The 19,358-nt window shown below is 40.2% G+C and overlaps 1 protein-coding gene across 45 annotated transcripts in view; it reads right to left on the bottom strand.

The window, feature by feature from the left end:
- LOC116039915 (receptor-type tyrosine-protein phosphatase delta) overlaps positions 1–19,358 on the bottom strand; it is a 362,263-nt gene that overhangs the window by 12,820 nt on the left and 330,085 nt on the right. For 21 of the 45 annotated variants that reach the window (XM_031285065.2, XM_035994140.1, XM_031285068.2 and 18 more), the window contains 11 exons: positions 18,263–18,356; positions 16,188–16,397; positions 15,009–15,169; positions 13,170–13,181; positions 12,081–12,193; positions 10,009–10,050; positions 9,381–9,478; positions 6,282–6,405; positions 2,798–2,973; positions 846–965; positions 575–729 (listed from right to left, as the gene is read on the bottom strand). In XM_031285065.2, the coding sequence (XP_031140925.1) occupies positions 575–729; positions 846–965; positions 2,798–2,973; positions 6,282–6,405; positions 9,381–9,478; positions 10,009–10,050; positions 12,081–12,193; positions 13,170–13,181; positions 15,009–15,169; positions 16,188–16,397; positions 18,263–18,356 (1,305 nt within the window). The remainder of the gene's footprint in view (positions 1–574; positions 730–845; positions 966–2,797; positions 2,974–6,281; positions 6,406–9,380; positions 9,479–10,008; positions 10,051–12,080; positions 12,194–13,169; positions 13,182–15,008; positions 15,170–16,187; positions 16,398–18,262; positions 18,357–19,358) is intronic. The other 24 variants (XM_031285109.2, XM_031285105.2, XM_031285111.2 and 21 more) reach the window with 5 other exon arrangements.

The raw sequence follows: 19,358 nt of genomic DNA, 5'->3' as shown, positions 1-19,358 counted from the left end.
ATGACTTCCTGAGTTGAGAGGAGCCAGAAGTCTGTGTTATATCCCAGTGCCTCTCTGTTGGGAGTCTGGCCACTCATGTAGCTCAGGGAAGTGAAGTTAGCGTGAAAGTGAAAGTTATTTGTTTCAGATGCAATAACCCAAGGGATAAGCCACGGACTTGTGGGCTGCTGATGTGCGACATGTTATTGGTGTAGCAAGGAACTCTACAGGTCTGCGTGTGTTTGTGTGTCAGTGAGTGGGAGGAGATGTTTGAGTTTGCTAGTACTCTTTTTACTGTGATGTTGAAAACACCTTCAGATTTAAAGTGCCTTCTGTAAAGCTAGTATTGTTTGGGCTTACAGTGAGCCATAGTTTACTCCCTTTTGAATATGCTACTTTTAGCCAACATTTTGTCCTCTGGTTCATGATGATTTCTTTTAAAAATAAAACACCAATAACTCAGATATGAAGCCCTAAATAACCGTGAATCTGTTGTATTTTGTCATATGTATTCATATATTCATCACAGCAAATGGAGAGAACAAAATGAATTTCATGCTTCGGGATGTTTTTGTGAAACCATGTTGTTTCTTACCTGCAGTGTACCACCATGGGCCCTGCATCTGGAGGATTGCAAGCTTTCACCCGTCTCAGAAAGGCCAGGAAGGGAGTGGGGTGCTCGGGTACCCCGTGGTCTGGCCAGGCCGTGAACTGGAACTGCCTCACCTCTCTCTTCTCACTGGAGCCATTCTGAATTATGGGTTTGGCGAAAGGTTAGTGACTAACACAGCTCACATCAAGTACTTAACAGATGTTGTGGGGTCTAAGTAGCTGCTATAGGACAACAAAATCCAAATGCTGCTTACTTTAAAAAGTGCAAATGTCCTGACACAGTATGTGGCCAGCTCTACTGTGTCTAGCAGTGTCACTTGGATGAGGCCGTAAGTCTCTGTCCCTCTCGTAGGCCAGTATTGGTCACATTTAACCTGCAGTGGAGATAAACATCACATTAGACAATCTCTGGATAGGAATATATGAACACTGTCTGCCCTAAAGTTAGAAAATTAGTCTTGATGCAGTTTTGTAATTTTTTAGTACCAATGCTCTTTTTCAACAGTGCCCTGCTTCACATTCACAGTTATACACAAAGTCAAGTAATGGTAAAATAAATGTCCAAATTCCCCTCTAGGTTTGATTTCATAATCAATGAAATGGCCAGAGATATTTGTATAGAGCTGACGGACCTATTAACTGTCCTGACATACTCTATAATTACACTGGTAACCACAGTTTCCAATCATATCACTGGCTCGGCTTTATTGCCATTCGAGTGTACAGCTTTGTTTCCCAGTTAACAGCCAATAAAAAAAACGGCTCCATTATAGCATTACTGATTAGCTGACAAAAGAAAGCACTACTGGTGTTGGGGAGGAAATAACTAGGTTCCAATTCACTTTTTTTTTCTAGATAGATGTTGTCTATTAGAACTTTGGCTTCAGCCGTATGTTCACCACAATTGAAATGTCATCATACTCAACAAATCCTTTTGCCTGGTGCTCTGTTAAAATGTATGGCATTTTAGACATGGACACCAGTTGTACCACTGGAATATTCAAATATCTTAAGTGTACTATCCACTTATTAGTTATCTAAGCAGCTGATGATTCATAGTGGCGTTAACTTGCAAATACTCAAGCTTTAGATATGAAAAACATGCAAAGAGAGCTTGAGTGCTTCCCAGCGAATGATATGACTGAATAATATGAAAGACAGGAGCTGTTGGCAACAACAAAAGCACATCATGTACCAAATGTTAAACAACATAATGGTATGGAAGGATCAGAGAGGGAATTTCTCGCAGGAAGTGTTTGCGGCAGAGCCAAGGAGCACTCTGATATCACAAAGCATCTATAGAGCCAAACAGACACCTGACAGCATGAACTGAATTGAAGAATCAAGCATTTCAGAGTGCCTAAAATATTAAAAATCAGCCAAAGGAGCTTGTTTGCTTTGCAGATTGTACAGATACTGAGTGAAAACTGCTGTGGATTGAATCAGCACCCCTGTTAACACAATGCCAGGCTCTTAGAAAAGGCATAATAGTGTGAAGGTCAGTAGCTTATGGAGTCTGTGCAAGCTTTTCATGTGCTCAGTCAAACACTGTGAAGATTTCCAAGTAAAAGGGACAGGGTGCCTTTTGACCATGTCAGCCTTAAAGGAGTCATGAATGCATCCAGCTGGGCAATGTAGCTTTTCAGTGTTTGAGTCTTTTTCATCACTGATTGTAATCCAGTGCCTTTAGCTGTCCTATGTTAATGAAGGGAGCCATGCCACTAATCAGTCAGGGCTAAACAACAACAACAACAACAACAGGAAGTGTTGTTGTAAAGAAAGGATTGAAGATATGAGTGGATACTAGATAGAAGTTGGCTTGTCCTGGAGAATAAATATGAAGGCATCTAGGGAAGGCCAGAGTACAACATACTGCACAAATGAAACAGATAAGGATGTCAAACTATCGTGTCGCTAATAGGGGTTGAACAGAGTAGGAAGAATCTTTATTGCAAATTTTCGATGTCAAATGAAGAATGGAACAGTGGCTTTAAAAAAACGCATTTTTGAAAGTTTTAGTTCATGTGGCTCAGACTGTCATTTTTGGTGTTTTTGTGAGTTAGGGTTTAACATTCCAAAGCTTAAAATTAGACAAATTATCCCCACACTTTTGGGTTCGACCTGTTCATTTCATTTGAATACTACTTGGAGAGAGAGAGAGAGCACCACATAGAAATATGGCGGTATTTGTATTTGCGTCCCTTACCCTGGACCTCTCCTCCAGCTTGGTCATCATGACGATGACTGCACTCCTCTGCTCCCAGATCATCCTCCAGAATTCACCAAATGTCTCTGGCAGAGATCCTTGGGTTGCAATGTACGCATTCTGTTTCCTGTAGCCATCGATGTAGTTAGCATTGATATAGTCACTTCCAGGGACACCTAAAACATTTTGATGGTGGGAGTTAGACTCAAAAAGAAACATCTCAAATACAGTTGTTCATTATGTTGTCCTAACACAATGCAGAAAAGACCAATGTCACAAAAAAGCGGCATTTGTTGCTTCCTAAGTTGGTCTAAGTCTTGATTTGCTCTTCAGTTATTAGTGGTAACATCAGATTCTCCCCACAAAAGTCAATATCTTCTAAATGTATTCTATGAAAAAATAGCATAGAAAAGTACCTTCTGTATGTATTCAATGGAAAAATAGCATAAAACAGTAACGTTTGGAACCAGTGTTAGTCTATGGGATTTGTATTTGCTATCAACAACAGCTTTTTTAAATCCACAGCTTGTGTGTTCCTCTACCATATCTGCAAACTGACTTACAGATAAAGCTCGGTCTGTAAAAGTCTATCACCTCACACAGAGAAAAACAAACCAACAAAAAACTAGCAAAACAATTTCCCCCTCCCCTCCTCACTCCTCCTTCCCTTTGCTTATATTAAATGAAAGGCACAGCAGCCTTTTCGAATCCAGGCGGAAGAGACAGAGCTGACAGCTAGTCAATGCTTCAGGACTGGCAGTTTAGGGGCTTCGTGCACACATGGTCGACCAAGATAAGTCTCATCTGCATGGATGCCACGTATCAGAGAATCCCCTCACTCCAACTGCTCCCCCTCCCCCCTCTCCCCCAGACTCCCGTTTACTCCCAGGTAACTTATTTGACAGGAAAAAATAAAATAAAATGGAATATGAACACATTCAAAGAACAACCCACATAATTTTGTTCAACTGTCCCCCGCCCTGTCTTTTGCTGTTGAAGTTGTCCACACAGCCAGGCGGCTGAACATTTCCGTGATGGACAAGGGATAAATGCAATTAAGCCCATTGTGTTTTCAAATTGAAAAGCAAAAAGAGACATTACTGTGGTTTAATGAGAACGAGGCTGTTTAATGCACATTTGCAAATGGATTTTGCCTTTGTGCTTTCTGTCACTCAGGATTTGTATAAATTCTACCATTTTCTCTGTCAATATGCTTATTGAGAAATAAACATTGCGTTGTTCAGTACACCACATAGAAAAGCAAAGGAATCTAATACAGATGATTTCAGTGTACAACATTGTAATTGTGATTCTTAATAATAGTAAGTATTCACATTAAGGTTATGTGCATTTGCGAGCGGATGACTACTCACACTTTCTCAGATCACTGAATTGTCTTATCGCAGAACAGATTTCTAAAGTTGTCCCATTAGATTTTGATTACATTTTCTAAATAAATGACCTATTTGTAGAATAACAGGCTTGCGACAGTATACCACACTAAATATAGATCAATGGAAAAAAGATTGAGCTCTAGCATAAGTTTAATGCCCCAAAAAGAAAACATGAAATTGATGGAATTTGGAGGGAACATGGCATTTGCAAGGATCATGCTAACAAAAACTGAAACATACTAATATAAATAGAAACTGTACAATTTTGGCAAATGAAGGGTTGGCAAAGTTTCAGGGATTAACTTTAGAAACCAGTTTCGGTGATGTCATGACAATTAAAGTCCACAAATGTACTCAAGCATCATGCTCCTCCATCCCCACATCGGTAAATTCTTAGAGTAGCTGTCTTCAAATTCTGATGTCAAATCCCAAATCCCTTTTTATTCAAAGAACTCAATCAAAGTAAACAATAGATGCATCGCTTGCCAAAAGGCTTTAAGCTTTAGAAGGAAAAGAGGAAGTCCCTCATGTCCCCTGGCTGAGAACTACTCACTTGCTACAGCACAAAGGCTCCAATGTGGTTGTGCAGATGTGTTTATACGCCTGGCTAATGGAGTTCTATCAACACTCAAGCTGTGTGTTGCTTCTGAGAGACTGCAAAAAGGTTCTTTGAGCCTTTATCTATCTGTTTTTGTCACAATAGCCATTTGCTTTGTTTATTTTCCTTCGCCCACCATCAGACCAGCTCAATGGAAATGGTTAAATAATAGCTGTGTGTGTATGTGCAATTGTGTTTAATCCAATAAACTGGTGAAGAAGCCAGCACTTAACTAGCGATTTCAAAATTGCCTTTCATTCCTTAGAAGTTGTACTGTACAGAGCAACACTTTTTTAATGTGCCAAAGATGTAATGGACTGGTTCAAGTCAGGGTTGTGATGGGCTCAGGGGAAATGTGCAACCACATCTTAAGTCCTGTCCATAAAATGTTACTAGAGACGCCTTGTCGATTGTGTCACTCTGACCAATGTCTTAGCACTTGTGTGTTGCTGTGAGTTTTGTCAGTTTAAACCCGGTGGCCAACACACATTTATGTCCCGTTTTTTTTTAACAAACACATACCCACAAACAAGTAATGTAATGTCTATTGTAAATTATAATGTGCTATGCTGTCTAATTATCTTCCAGTCAATCCCTCCAGAAAAATGCGATTATGCGATCGCATAATTCAATGCATAATCAGCCAAAGTCTGCATATTTATGCGGGGGCCGCATTTTTTCAAATACGCCGCACTTTCGCCGCATAAATTGCCGATTTCTGCGCAAAATATGTGGGGCTTGCATGATTTCATAATCCCCGCATTTTTGTTGCAAAAAAGTCACATATATCTTGGCAGAAAATTGAAAAATGTTGCGTTTACTTCACAAAAGAGCAGCCATTGTCCCCTGTTGCCATGGGAACGTTATGAAGTGACGTAATTACGCGATGTGAACATCATCGAAAAGCTGCAAACCCCGCGATGAAGCCATGATGAAACTGAATCGATAGTTTTTGAAAGTTCCCACAATTTTTGCAAGTTCCCGCAATTTCATCGCATAAAATTGCATAAATATCCCGCATATTCCAACGCATTTTTTAAGAAAACGTGTCGCATAATCAAGGATTTTTGCCCGCAACAATCAAAAAAAAACTTTTCTGGAAGGACTGTCTTCCAGTGTACTCACTTTTCTGGTTTCAATGTATAAATTACTCAAACAGCCCATGGCTTCATACAATATGTAAGTCTGAGGCATTATAGAATAATCACCTGACCTAAAGTCAGAGAAAAAGATGCTGGTAAAACTTGCATCTCTTACTATAGGTGATTGTTCAATCTGACTTGAATGCTTGCCTCAGCATTTTAAGAGAAAATTGCCAGTTTCTTTGCAAGCACCTGAGGCATTAAAGGGAATAAGTAGTCTGACATGCTTGTGTGGGAAATATAATTTAAAACTACAGTGTGGTTGCGCTCCTGAGGTCTAAAAGACACAGTTGTACTGGCTGTAGAATTGATGCAGCAGTTGGGAGAGAAGGTGTTGGTGGGCGGCATACCATCAATAGCAGAGAGCAAGACTCTGGAGTGGTCGTATGCAATCACGTTGGCATATCTGTTCTTTGGTTTGTTGACCTCCAGGTTAGAGTGCTCCCATGTGAACTGCTGACCAGGGTCAATGGACTGTGAAGTACAAAAACATTTGTCATTACAATGGATTATTATATAATATATAATATGAACATTTAACAATAGTTCATTGCTTAGATTGAATTCATCTCATGAGATGTTTGTGTAAGAAATATGCCTTCACCACAGAGCAATTGAAATTGAAAATGCTGTGTTATAATGTTTACATCATTTTAAGAGTGCGCTTGAATTTTGAAAGGCCTTGTTGTCCTTTACCAGGCCCTTGTTTGCCAAGGCTGTTTGTAAAAGCCTATGCTGATTTCAGTCTTGTCTCTCCAACGTGGCCTTTTTGTCTCCCAGTCTAATTTTGCATGTCCCTACACTGATGACATATTTGGCTGAAAATATTTATTCTGTGTTAATATCATGCATAACATTGGTTTTCAGTGTGGCTGTTAGACTTCCTCATGTGTGCAAAACAGTGATGCATAAAGGTTGTAATATATTGATAAGCGTTGCTTCATCTGTAGCTCGGTAGTTCGGCATGGAAGAGTTTGTCTTGCATGAATACTGTTTTCCATTAAGGTCAGGTACTGTTTAAGACTGGCTATTTTAAAATTACTATTACCAATCGAGTGAAGAGGACTGATATACACAGCATTTCCAAGGTAAAAAATTAGCATGAACTTGCAAGCATCCCTAGCCTTGTCAGTGATACATACTGATCAAGCTATAATAATCGTGGGTGTCCTCTTTCTACAAACAAAACATGGAGGCTCTTAAAGTAAATTGTAACTGTGATAAAAAAAAGTACTTGAGGTTATTGAGTCCAAAGGAAATTATTGTTCTCTGACTGAAAGCAGGTTTTAGTTGAATAGTCTAACCTAGGCTTTTATTCTTCTCAGTTAATTTAAGTAGTATCTACTCTGGCCTCTCGTATCTTGTTGAAAATGGGGTGTCAGCACACACTGAAATCTAAGTTGCCACTTCTTTGTCTGCAAAGCTTAAATTAAAATGAGAAGAGAGCATTTTTGGGGTGGGATTTTGACTTAAAAAGTGGATAGTTCACTTTAAAAAACTATGTGAAGAACGTGTTGTCTTTGTCATGAAATAGCCGCTACATATAAATGATTAGATTTACAAAAAAAGATATATTCTGCATCGGTCACAAAGGAAAAGCTTGTGTTCCATCAGCTTTTCTCATTTGATTAGAAGGATTTTTTACGGCATATACTAGAATACTACACTTGAGACTAGTTCAACAGAATTTGCTATCCAAGCCCTCTTTCAGCTTTGTAAAGCAGAGGTTGATAATGCTCCCTCATCACCAATAAATGAGATATAAAATATAATATCACAAAGGGAAAATACAAAGACATGAAAATGGCATTCCATTTCACATTACAGGGAAAATATTGTGCCTGTATTTTTAATGACTACAGACTGCTTTTATGAGTTAATCTCCACTGACAGTAGAAACCCAGTGCAACTGGAAGCCCCATTACTACACTGACCTTGCTTATAATCTAGACAGATCTGAATATATTCATACTTTTATGATTTTTTACGGTGATTTACATGCATGGGAGAAATACATAAATGAAGATAAGCTTAATTATTTTTAATGATGGTAAAACTTTATAATACTAGTATGACACATAAGCAAATACATTAAGAGGTATTGGAGAGCATATGAACTCAATGTGAATACAATAATACATTTCAGTACCGAGGTCTTTATCTGCAGAAATCACTTAAAGCAGCAATATGCAAGGGATAAGCCTGATATTTTATCAAAATATGTTGAAACAGTGGGCTGAAACATTGCTCATAATAATAATCTTTATTTCATTGTCCCCGCAAAATTGCTTTCCACTGCTCTCGAATAAGCACTACAAAATTGGAATTCAATATACTTAAGCTGCAGTAATGATTGGCCAGCTAGGCAGCCACCCATATGGTGACCTCATAAATGTTGGAGCTGTTGCAGGACCCGCAGAAAGAAATTGACAGAAAAAGGGTGACCATTCCTATCTCACACAATGCCCCTGAAAGGACCTCTTGCTCGTATAGTTTTTCAGGCTCTGTGAGTTCATCTACAATGCAAAGCCAATATGAAGGAGACACTTTGCATTGTCTGACCACAGCCCATCTGATTTTGAGGGCACGTCAATTTTAAGGACTTTTACGTTTGAAGGTCTAATCACACAATACTTAAATATAACTATCACCTTTGTCCCATGATGTATTTTTATTCTGATAGTGACCATACATTTCAGAGTGAGACTCCAGCTAAAGTGTAGATATGATTAACTGGCTAGACAAGTGTCAGTAAACTGTAGCCTTTGAAATCTCTAGGGTCTATTAGTGCATTACCACTCCCATTAGCATAGCTTCCCAAGGATAAACAATACTAAATACCCTTCTATATATGTGTTATACTGTGAGTACAGTATACAGTATGCTGTTTGCTCCATTAATAATAGCCTCTTTTCCATTCAACTGTAAGTCAGTCATTAGTAAGCCAGCAGGCACAATAACCCTGGAACTGGAAATGGGGTGCAGCCATTATTAATGTTACTGTATTAATTACACCTGAGCGTTTCCTGCTATGACATGCCAAAATGCCTGCTGTGAAAAAGACATGGCTGGTTTTAGTTCTCTGGTGAAGATATTTCTCATGAAAGTAGTTCCTAACTAACGCTATTGGGAGGTCATCATCCACCAATTGTCGTCTTGCCTGAACGGCTTTGTGGTTGGCATGGGTATGCAATAAAAGAACTAAGGCTTCCAGAAATATACCATTAAATGTGAGGGTGTTGGCTGAAATGACTGTGGGGTTTTCTTACCCACCACACTAATAGTGGCAGTAATAGGAATTAACAGTGTATGTGAGCACCAGGTGTATGCGCCCATTTAATACTACAAAGTATATACTATGTTGAATTGTCTTCTTTATGCAGCAACACTCTTGCGCCGACATTTTTGACAATTGCTGAGTCAAGCATTGGGACTTTGCTGACACTTACCTCATATTCCTGTGAAAACTTGAGGTTGTCGTTGGCTTTCAGGCGCTCCTGATGATCTGCCAGGTCCATTATTGGGATTGGAGGGTGGCTAGCCATACCTGTCAATCAGATGGACTGAAAGTCAGTCACCAGTTTTGTAATCGGGCATCACCCAAGCACAAGCCAACAGTGAATCATTAGATAAGCAGCATGTGTATTTAACAGGGGGAATGGAAGAGTGGATCTTGTTAGGCTAGTTTGTTCACTCAAAGCAGTGGCCATGCTCATAAAGAGAATATGGACACAGAAGCCAATGAGAAGTCATCGAGCACACTTGCCCCACTATTGAGAGAGAAAAACGTTATTCACACAGAAAGCTGCGGTGGAAAGTTAGCATGACAGTAAGACACTGACGCAAACAAACATCCAAAAAAACATTCAAAATGTTAGGCCAGATGTTGATGTCTGCTTTGAGTGATGACATGGTTTCAGGCTGTCATTTCAAACTCCGCCTCCTTTGATGACATGGCATTGATACCAGATGGATTAGATGGGGATGGGAATACAAGACTACGCAGAAAAAAGGAAAAGAAGTGAATTAAAGCTAACAAAACAAATCATGTTAAATACATAATCGAGACCAACTAACTTGACAAATGGAGGTTACTGGGGTGACTGGACGCACCTGAACCTGTGAAGGAAATGGCGGTGTAATTAAATACGTTGCAGATGTCATTAGCATTATGTGATGACTATTTTATTCACAAACAGAAGGTAGAAATTGAAAATGTGACAAGAAGTTGTTGAATGATTATGTGTATTCTAAATGGAACATTCATTAGTAACATACAAATCGTCATGCTAGAAGCTTGGCTATGCCACCATGCATATTTCATGGAAATAAGAAAGCGTAAAAAACCTAGCAGCACAAATCAAAGTCGAACAACCATAGGATATTATTTGACATTCATTTTAACCTGAGGATGCTAACATGGTGATCTACTACTTGCGTAGTCTGCAGTTAAGTTCACTTGACTTTGACGATGTAGAATTGAAAATGTTGAATGGCAATCGAGGTGTGTCATCAGGATATTTAAGAGTTTAGATGGAAGGAAACAATCGAAAGTGTATGGTTTGAACAATACAGATTTACACCTTTTTGTACATGTACATGCTGTCGCAATCCAGTCTGTGACTAAAGATCTGCAACTTGAGAATTCAGGTGCCATTTTGACACAAGTTGCATGACAGTCTCTCTCTCTCCATTGAGGAGATTTTTCATTTTAGTTGCGGTCACAAGTGGGCATTAGCTAATGGAAGCTGTGCCTCGTTTTCCCACCCACTCACATCTCTCTGAAAGACGGCAAAGGGTGGTTCTATCGCAGCCCGCTACTCAAAATCCATTTCCACCAGTGGGGGACAGTGAAAGTACCATTTCCAACACGCCGTCGCTCAAACATCGAGCATCCTTAAGATGAAAATGTCCATTGAGGGGTAGAAAGGGTGGAGAGAGTAGGGGAGTGAGGTGGTCTAATGTAAAAGAGCTTTAGGACTTGAAGAGAAAGTGGTCATATGATAGGGAAAAAAAAATGTTTGGTCCTTTTTTGAGCAGCGAGAGAGCCAAGGTACCAGCTCTCCGAAAGGCTGTTGGAGGGGGGAAATAGGATGGCTTGAGAGGCGTGTGAAATAGTGGGAGGATGGTTGAGATCACTCTGAGCCAAAAAGAAAAATACCCCTCTGCCAGGATGTAACAGCCAGTAATGGTCCTAACATCATTGAAGAGCTTTCATAAATATGCAAAATCTTTTTTTCAAAAATGAGCCTGCAGGGATAAGTCATCCTCCTTTCATACTAGCTGACCGCAAAATATGGCTTTGATATTACAACATTATCGGCAGTCTCTGCACACCTGTCCCCAAAGCAGTCAGTGCCAGAGGAACTCAAACAGCAGTTAAGTGTGTCTCTCTCGGTCAGGACGGGGGCAAAGATGCATACCTCCTTTCCAGGTGATAAATGGACTGTGACTCCCATTGTTTCCCACCGGCGAGAAACGGGTCACATGACTGAGACAAGGCATGACGACTGACCACCTCACCTCAGCACTAAAGGTCAGAGTGAGTAAACACTGGTGTTTACAGCTTGATGCCACTTTTTCTTCGCTATCCATGAGCATACAAAAGGGGACACAGAACCATGACACATTTTCTATTTCCCTCACCTTCCACAATGCTGCATCCTGTCTCCTAGCAGTGGGATACCATCCAAGCAGGCCTGCGCTATTCTGAGTAAGCATGACAAGTCTTGATGACCTGGATAACCCAGGTGCACAGGAAGACGACTGCTGCCATGAAACTGTCAAGTTCGCATTTCTGCCACTTCATTTTCCACTGAGAGGTGTCTCCGGGGAGGAAACTGTCATTTTTGACCCTCTGTGCCTTCTCTAAGCACCTGTCCACTGTCTACCTGTAAACTGCTCACTTGTGTAGTGCCATTCTCACAGCAAAGTTGATGGGTACTTCTTTAAGGACGTCACAGTATTAGGTTTTACTGTCAGCAGTGGTTGCAAATGAAGAAACATTTGATATAAAGCTAATTGTGAATATACATTATACCTTTTAAGCGCACAATCAGTAGCATTGGCATCCCTTTTCACAATGAACATTCAGTTGTAAATTCACAGGGAATGAGACGGAAGTCCCTGGCGTCATTTGAAATACGTACCAGGCGTTTGGAAGTTGAGGCGTCGAAGCTCAACAGGGTCGGTGGGATGATGCAGTGGTATTTCCTTGCTGTTGGGGAGACTGCCTTTCCTAGCTTCAGATTCTGCTCTTTTTCTGCAGAACAAACAGCAAATTGGATTTTTTTGGGGTGCACAAAACTCTTACTGTGTAACCTTAAAGCTTGCCTTGTGGTCTCATAAATAATGCAGGCAAATATGTAATTAAGGAGGTGACAGGACGGCATTCTTACAATACAAAAGGCTACAGGGGGTGGACTAAATAACATCATCACTGCACAGTACAATGCAATCCAGTACAAAGCCCTTTACCAGTAAATGCTACCTTTAGTGAAGCCTAATGTTCACTTTTCAATGATAGTGTCAGATATGGTGTCAATTAACTCTTTTTTTTGTTTCTCTCTTTCATTTTTGAAGCCGTAGTTCGGGGTGGTGTTCAGATAGCAATGTATTGTAACCTGGTCCTCTAACTGTATATAAAGTAACAAGAAAAGCAAAGAAAAAAGCTACACGCTTCACAAAGGTATCATTCACTGCAGGACTATTTTACTGCATTCTATTATGTTGTATGAGTATTCTTGTTATTTGTTCCACTCCCTTTTATTTGGGGTTTATTTTCAGTATTTTGAAGGCACGTTTTAAGATTCATATTTGTAGAGTCTCTTATTCATATATTTTAAGTGCACAACATTGTCACCTCTGACACAAGATGTCAGTTTCATAGAAAGTAATGTGGTTTGTTCATTCATCAGAATCCACATAACGTTGGTCGCTGACATGGATAAAATTTTGTAGGAAAGGTGATATGGAGGATATTTTGATATGAATTTAAAGTTTATTAGTAGTATGAAAAGTAAAAACATTAGTGCTTGGATTTCCCAGTAATTGCCTACTGACAGCTGTCATATAAATAAAGTTGCTCTTTTTGATTAAGCAAATAGCACGTGATTTTATGAATGACATCAACTCCATTGGGCGACCAATTTCTATGTGTTTATATAGAAAATAAACAGTCAAGGGAGAAAATGAGTTTAAAGGGAGTTAGTTTTCCTCTTCTTCTCTGTCACTCTTACCTGTCTGGTTTGCTGCTCCATTGGTCAGCAAGGAAAGAAATATCGACACATTAGCTGGTAAGACCTTTGGCTTTATATAATGGAGACTTCCAGAAACGTTTCTTTAGAATAAGTGAATGACTGACTATATAAGAGACAAACGATACCAATCATATCTCAGTTTTTCCTGTGCGTGAAAGATTAGTGATGCTTCACTTCAGAGATTATGCTTAATTATGCAGCCTTGGGGCTCTTTGTCTCAAATACTACAGTTTCCCAGGTGCATCCAAAATTTGTACATTATATCTCTGCTATTTCAAGCAGTTTCAGCTGATTGCTTCTTGTTCAAGCATAAAAAGTCATCTCTTGACTCCTAATTGCTGTGTACCACTGTTACATTTATTGAAATCAGAAATGATGCATATTCAAGTTTGATGCATGTAGTATTAGAAATGCGAACATGAGATCATAATTTTAAATGAATTTGTATATATTAAGCGTATATCACATTAAACTGCATGTTACTAATTTTTAAGCCCTTTTTATGAGAAAATCAATTGGTTTGGTAGCAGTCATGACTTGACTTCAATTATTCAATGTGTAGGTGCACAGATGACTCTAATTTATTATTGCACATTGTTATTCCCTTTGTTTTGCACAAGAGGAGCAATCCATCACATACAAATTGATTTTGACAAAAAAAATATCCTATCCTGATTATGCACGGAATGTTCCCTAACATGGCGGTGACACTGGCTTGGTAATCGATGTGTAAATCTGCCCACCACAAACGGAAGCTCACCCTGAAGCCCCACCCACACACACAGTCTTTGTCTACTTTCAATTCACCTTTGTATTACCCAAACCAAAAACTTGATATAAATAGAATCCAAGGACAATAAGTGGTAAGAGAATAAAGCCTGCATGCCCTACCTTCTAAATTACATACTATGTATGTATTTTCGTCTTCAGTATTGGTGCTGTTACTGATTATATTGTGCTGACTCTTCGCTTACTAATCTTACCTTCGCAAAATTACTAACAAGATAGTGAAGGACGGACAAAAAAATCTGTGTGTGTGTGTCAAAGCAGGAGGGCATCATAAGGTCAGAGTCGGGATCTAGAGCTAGTCTCCCACGTGGAATGGGTAGTTGTAAAATGGAGAGGGGTTGGGCTTGCCATGATGCTTGCCCAGGCCCCCTCTAAAGCTGCACATACATGCAGTGACATGCAGCAGATAGTCAGAGCTGTCCCCTCCTACACTTGACTGATCAGCAGTGACAGCACGAGGTCTCACTCCCACTAGGGGGTTTCAGACAAAGAAAGCTGTTTTGATTCAGTGTGAAAGTGTTTACCACAGTTGCACGTGTGTGTGTGGGTGTGGGTGTGTTTGTGCATGCAGGGGGTAGATGGATGTGTCTGATTAACTTTCAGTCAACGCACGTGTCTGTGTGAAGGATTGTGGGCGTCTGCATTTCGTTGCTTAAAAGTTTGGGTAGCTGTATGCTTGGATTTACTCATCTGAGATTTAAAGTGTGTGAGTGTGCTATTTAGAGTGTGGGTCATGGAAAGTCTGAAGATCAATGTGCCTCAGGCTTTAAGTTAAAATCGTACGTTTAGTGTTTGGATTTCAATGTGCTAATTGAAGATTTGTGCGTGGTGGTGTATTGGTGGCATGAATGTTAAATATGGAGTGGCTAAACAAGCGTACATGTATGTAAGTAATACTATATGTAGTATTTGTGTTAAGGTAGTTGTTCCAGCTAAATGAAGCAAATGCACAGGAATCCCCCTCAGATGGGACAATTCTTTTAAATTGTTCTATAATCCTATATGCAGATCATAATTTAATATCCTCACCTTTTGTAGAGGAGAATGGCAATAACGATGCATATGATGAAGACAACAGCTAGCACAGGGCCCACCACCCAGATGAGGCCTTCCTCCTCATCGATGATCGGCTGGGGGTCGATGTCGGCTGACACAACTGGGTCAGAGTAAGGGCTCGTGGCATACATGATCTGAGCCAGGGAAAAGCAAATCACTGATCACTCCTCATTACTCCATAATTTATCTATAATCTGGTGGTTTTGAAAGATATATTCTCGACAATGTTACATCAACATGCAGAACTGATGCTGAGGGATACAGTAGATCCAGACTTATTTGAGCTCAAGATATTTAAAGCACTACCGACAGACTTTAATTAATTTAACCTCACTACAGAGCATATCTAACTAGACTCTGACAAAGGCAGCATGACCAACATTACAAATGTAAAGCCAATTCAAAGTTTTGCTGTGTAATTTCTGCTAAGCTGCAGGCTGACCAATCAAAATTATCTTCAATATCTCTCCTATACAGGAGCGTTGATTGAACTATTTCACATCCTACGACGTGATAAAAAAAGGTCTTGTGGGATGAAAATATATGCTTCAGTGGGCAAATTAGAGATTTTCCTCCGTTCGCCATTATTGTTTCGCTCTACCTGAACTCAGGGTTAGCAGAGAGAGTGCGGGCAGCACTACAGACCCTGCAGCTCATCAAATCCATCATCACGCCTGCGGCTGCCTAATCATGCAGCTTTCGGGTCTTCAGTCCAGACAGACACATGGACACACAGACACTAGCTGCAGCAGCGCAGATAAGGTGGACCGAACGTAGGATGCAATTAAAGAGGAGCCCTGTTATCGAGGTATTCTTGTGATCAGCTAAGGTCTTAAGGGGTTTCTCTCCCCAAAGCCGCAAGGGTCAGCTTCTTGGGCCAGCTGCAGCTTTTAGTCGTTAAGTTAAAGCCTCACAAGGGCACAGAGTAACACACCTGACCAGAAGCAAATTCCGACCCTCCGCCAAGATGCAGTGGATTTAACCCTCTCTGTCTATTCACATACGTACAGTTTCTAGCACAAAGACCATGAGATCACGAGCATGGGATATCCCAGAGACGAACAAGCTCATGTCTGAAGTTGAACTACAGTGTAATTTGAGACACACATGGATAAAAATGGAGATAATACATGTGTGTGAGAGCAGACTTACGTTTTCAGACATCTCCAAAACAGCAAGCACAAAGAAGATGTACTCCTGGCCATTCTGGAGTTGCTTGTTTTCAAATCCCCTGTAGGTCTTGCCATCTCCAAGAGTGAACTCGTTTGGCAGGTCTTTGAAGTAGGCAGCGATATAGGCTTTGGGCTCTGCCTGCCTCCGGAACCGAAGGCCTCTGCTAGTTTGGTTTATCTCCTTCAGCAGCTACAGTGATGAGTAATAGGCAGACAGTTGTATCACGTAGGGACACGTTCCAGCACACATGAAAACACATCTACACAAACCAAATCTGTCTGTCTAGATTTCTTTCTGATTGCCGAGCTGAAAAACGCTGATTGCAATAGGCAGAACATTACAGTAAAGATCAATGACTTATTTCATCTGGGTCTTTTTTTTTTTTACTACAAAAGATTGTGATTAGATTAAAGGATTGTGTGGATTTCCAGCATATAAAACAGTTGAGGATTATCCAACATCTTCAAACAGTAAAAAAAGAAACTGAATTATTTTTTGTTGGATTTGATTAACATTATTTATTTTCCAATTCATTTTTTTCTCAAACAAGAATAAAAGATATGCAAAGCGAGGATAAAATACATTATGTATCAACTAATGGCTTCAAACTACATTTTGCCGAGTATAACAATGTCCAATAACAAAATTAAAACACAAGTATCTTATTGGCAGGGATTACCCAAAAGACGGGAACACTTTAATATATTTCTAATGTCACTGCCAGTTTTGGAAGGGAATTATATATTTTTTTTCTCCAACATTCATAGTCTTCACAGTAATTCATGTTAGGGCCAAAATACCACCATTGCTCTTTCAACCAACAATAATAGATACTGTATATAATTCTAACAGGCTGAAAGAAACACATCAAGTGTGCCCTTCATACAGGTCTGTTCCATCTGACTTTGAACTTCCAGTGTAGATCATAATTATGCTAATCAAGCCTGGATAGTTGTTTCGCCGTCTGATTTCATATCTCTGACTTGTGTGCACGATTGTGTGTGTGTGTGTGTGTGTGTGTGTGTGTGTGTGCGCCCCTGTCATTCACATTAGAGTGTGTGCGTTGTTGTGTGTGCCCTGTTTTGGCTGCGGGGCTGTTGGTGCTGCCCGATAATGTCTTCAATCATCTCTCCTGTCAACACGGCTAAATCTAGCTGCCCTTGGGAAAAGTTGTGAAAAGGTGAGTGCCAATATTGACAAACAAATAAATTCTGACAGAGGGGCGACTTTTGGGCAATTGGTCAAGGCTACAGACATGGGCCTGTGGGTCTGAGCTGTAAAGCCAATGCCAGATGAGACATGGTGTGTTCTTTTCTTTTTGCCCCCTAGACATGTGATGTATTGTCATGCTTATACAAAAGAACTAAATGTTTTAAAACTCACAGTTTCAAAATAAGTTATAATTTGCCAGAGGATTTGATGCACAAATAAGAATGCTTGCCAGAATTGTCGTAACCTGAAGGGGAATAGTATTTTAGAGGTTTCCACTAAATGTGTAAAAACCATTAGTTTGCCACTTCATATGAAGGAATACCTCAAATGTAATCACATCTTACAATACATAGTGATAAAAGCTTTTGTTTGCTTACACATTTAATCATACCTGCAATGCACAGAAGCTTGAATTATCTCAACTGGCTAAATTTAAAAAGTTGACAAGTGTTTTGTGCATACACAGTAGCCTAGTTTTGCCTGGAATGAGAAGAGACATGAAGGCCTGATGCAGCTCTTCAGGTAATTACCACAGACACAAAGAGAAAGAGGAGGAGGTGGAGATGGGGGTTGAGTTTGCAGTGCACTTGATGGCTACTTCATGTTCTCATTTCCATATGAACAGTGCTCTCTTCAGCTATTTGCGTCAATCAGCGAGACTCATCTCCTGTTCTTCTGTCCCTCTTAACAGCCTCAACTTATTTTTCCAGTTTTGAGAAAGGAAATGTGTGGTATGTGCACACAGTTATGTAGGCCATATTAAGAAGCTGTGTACAATAACTAGATACTTGAAAAATAATTTTATGTGTCATATTTTTAACAAGCTGATCCTTTAAAGTTACCTCCTCCAAATTCATCTCATCGGGATTGTCCCAGGGTTTGAAAAACTTGCCGGTGCGCTGCTTCTTCAGAGGCACTACCACAATGTAATATCCCCTGGAAAATAAAATGTAAAGTACAGTACATTAATAATCTAGACAGGTCAACATTTCATAGACAGCCACATTTCAAAAGACACAAGTTCACCAGTGATATTTGCAAGTCAATGACCACTGTTTCCTGGACAAACGAAACCCTGTATGACAACAAGAACAAATACAGCATTGCCCAGTTTTCACCATGCCGACCTGTATTATGGCGTTTTTCCATTACATGGTACCTGCTCGATTTGCCTCGACTCTACTCGCGTTTTTTTGGTTTTCCATTATGAAAAAAAGTCCCAGGTACTTTTCTTAGTATCACCTCCGTCGAGGTTCTAAGCGAGCTTGAGTTGATACCAAAAGGTGACGTGAAAACCTGCAGACTACTGATTGGTCAGAGAGACTCGTCACTAATCACTGCGTCATCGTTGCTAGCAACAGACGGGGGCGTCCTGAACAAACCCGCCATTTTTAAATAGTTTAGCCAGCAGTGTTTTTTTTTTTTTGTTGCCTCCAGCTTCTTTTGAAACAAAATTTGTCTTCTGGCTGTGGCAACAGCCACATGCCGAGAATCAAAAACAACACACCTTTGACGTTCTGTGTGTGTCAGTTTCCTGCAGCGTTGCTATGACGACCAGCCACAATCGCCTCACACATGAGGCGGTACTAAATCTGCAATGGAAAAAGGAGGACGGGGCACCGCGGCCGGACCGAGTAAAGCTGGTACTAGCAATGGGTAAGCGCCATTAGAGAGGGTAGTATGCCTATCAGAACCCCCCCGTGGGCTAATTAGGAGACCTCTGCGAATGCAGAAAAGATAGAGAATTAGAGGGATTTTCATCCTTCATCAGGGTGGCAGGAGAGATAATGGCCTCTGCCAGAGTTTCTGGGCTTCCTGGTTGGGCACTGCACTAGCTAACGTTAGCCAGGAAGGCAGTGTGGCAGGCTAATGGGAAACTAATTAGCTTAAGCTCTGGCATGGGAGATCATGGGCCACGCGCATCCAGCAAGATAAAAA

Source organism: Sander lucioperca, chromosome 17, assembly GCF_008315115.2.
Source record: "Sander lucioperca isolate FBNREF2018 chromosome 17, SLUC_FBN_1.2, whole genome shotgun sequence".
NCBI classification, from domain to species: Eukaryota; Metazoa; Chordata; class Actinopteri; order Perciformes; family Percidae; genus Sander; species Sander lucioperca.
The sequence above is the reverse complement of the archived record's forward strand: the minus strand, read 5'-3'. Positions and strand labels throughout refer to the sequence as shown.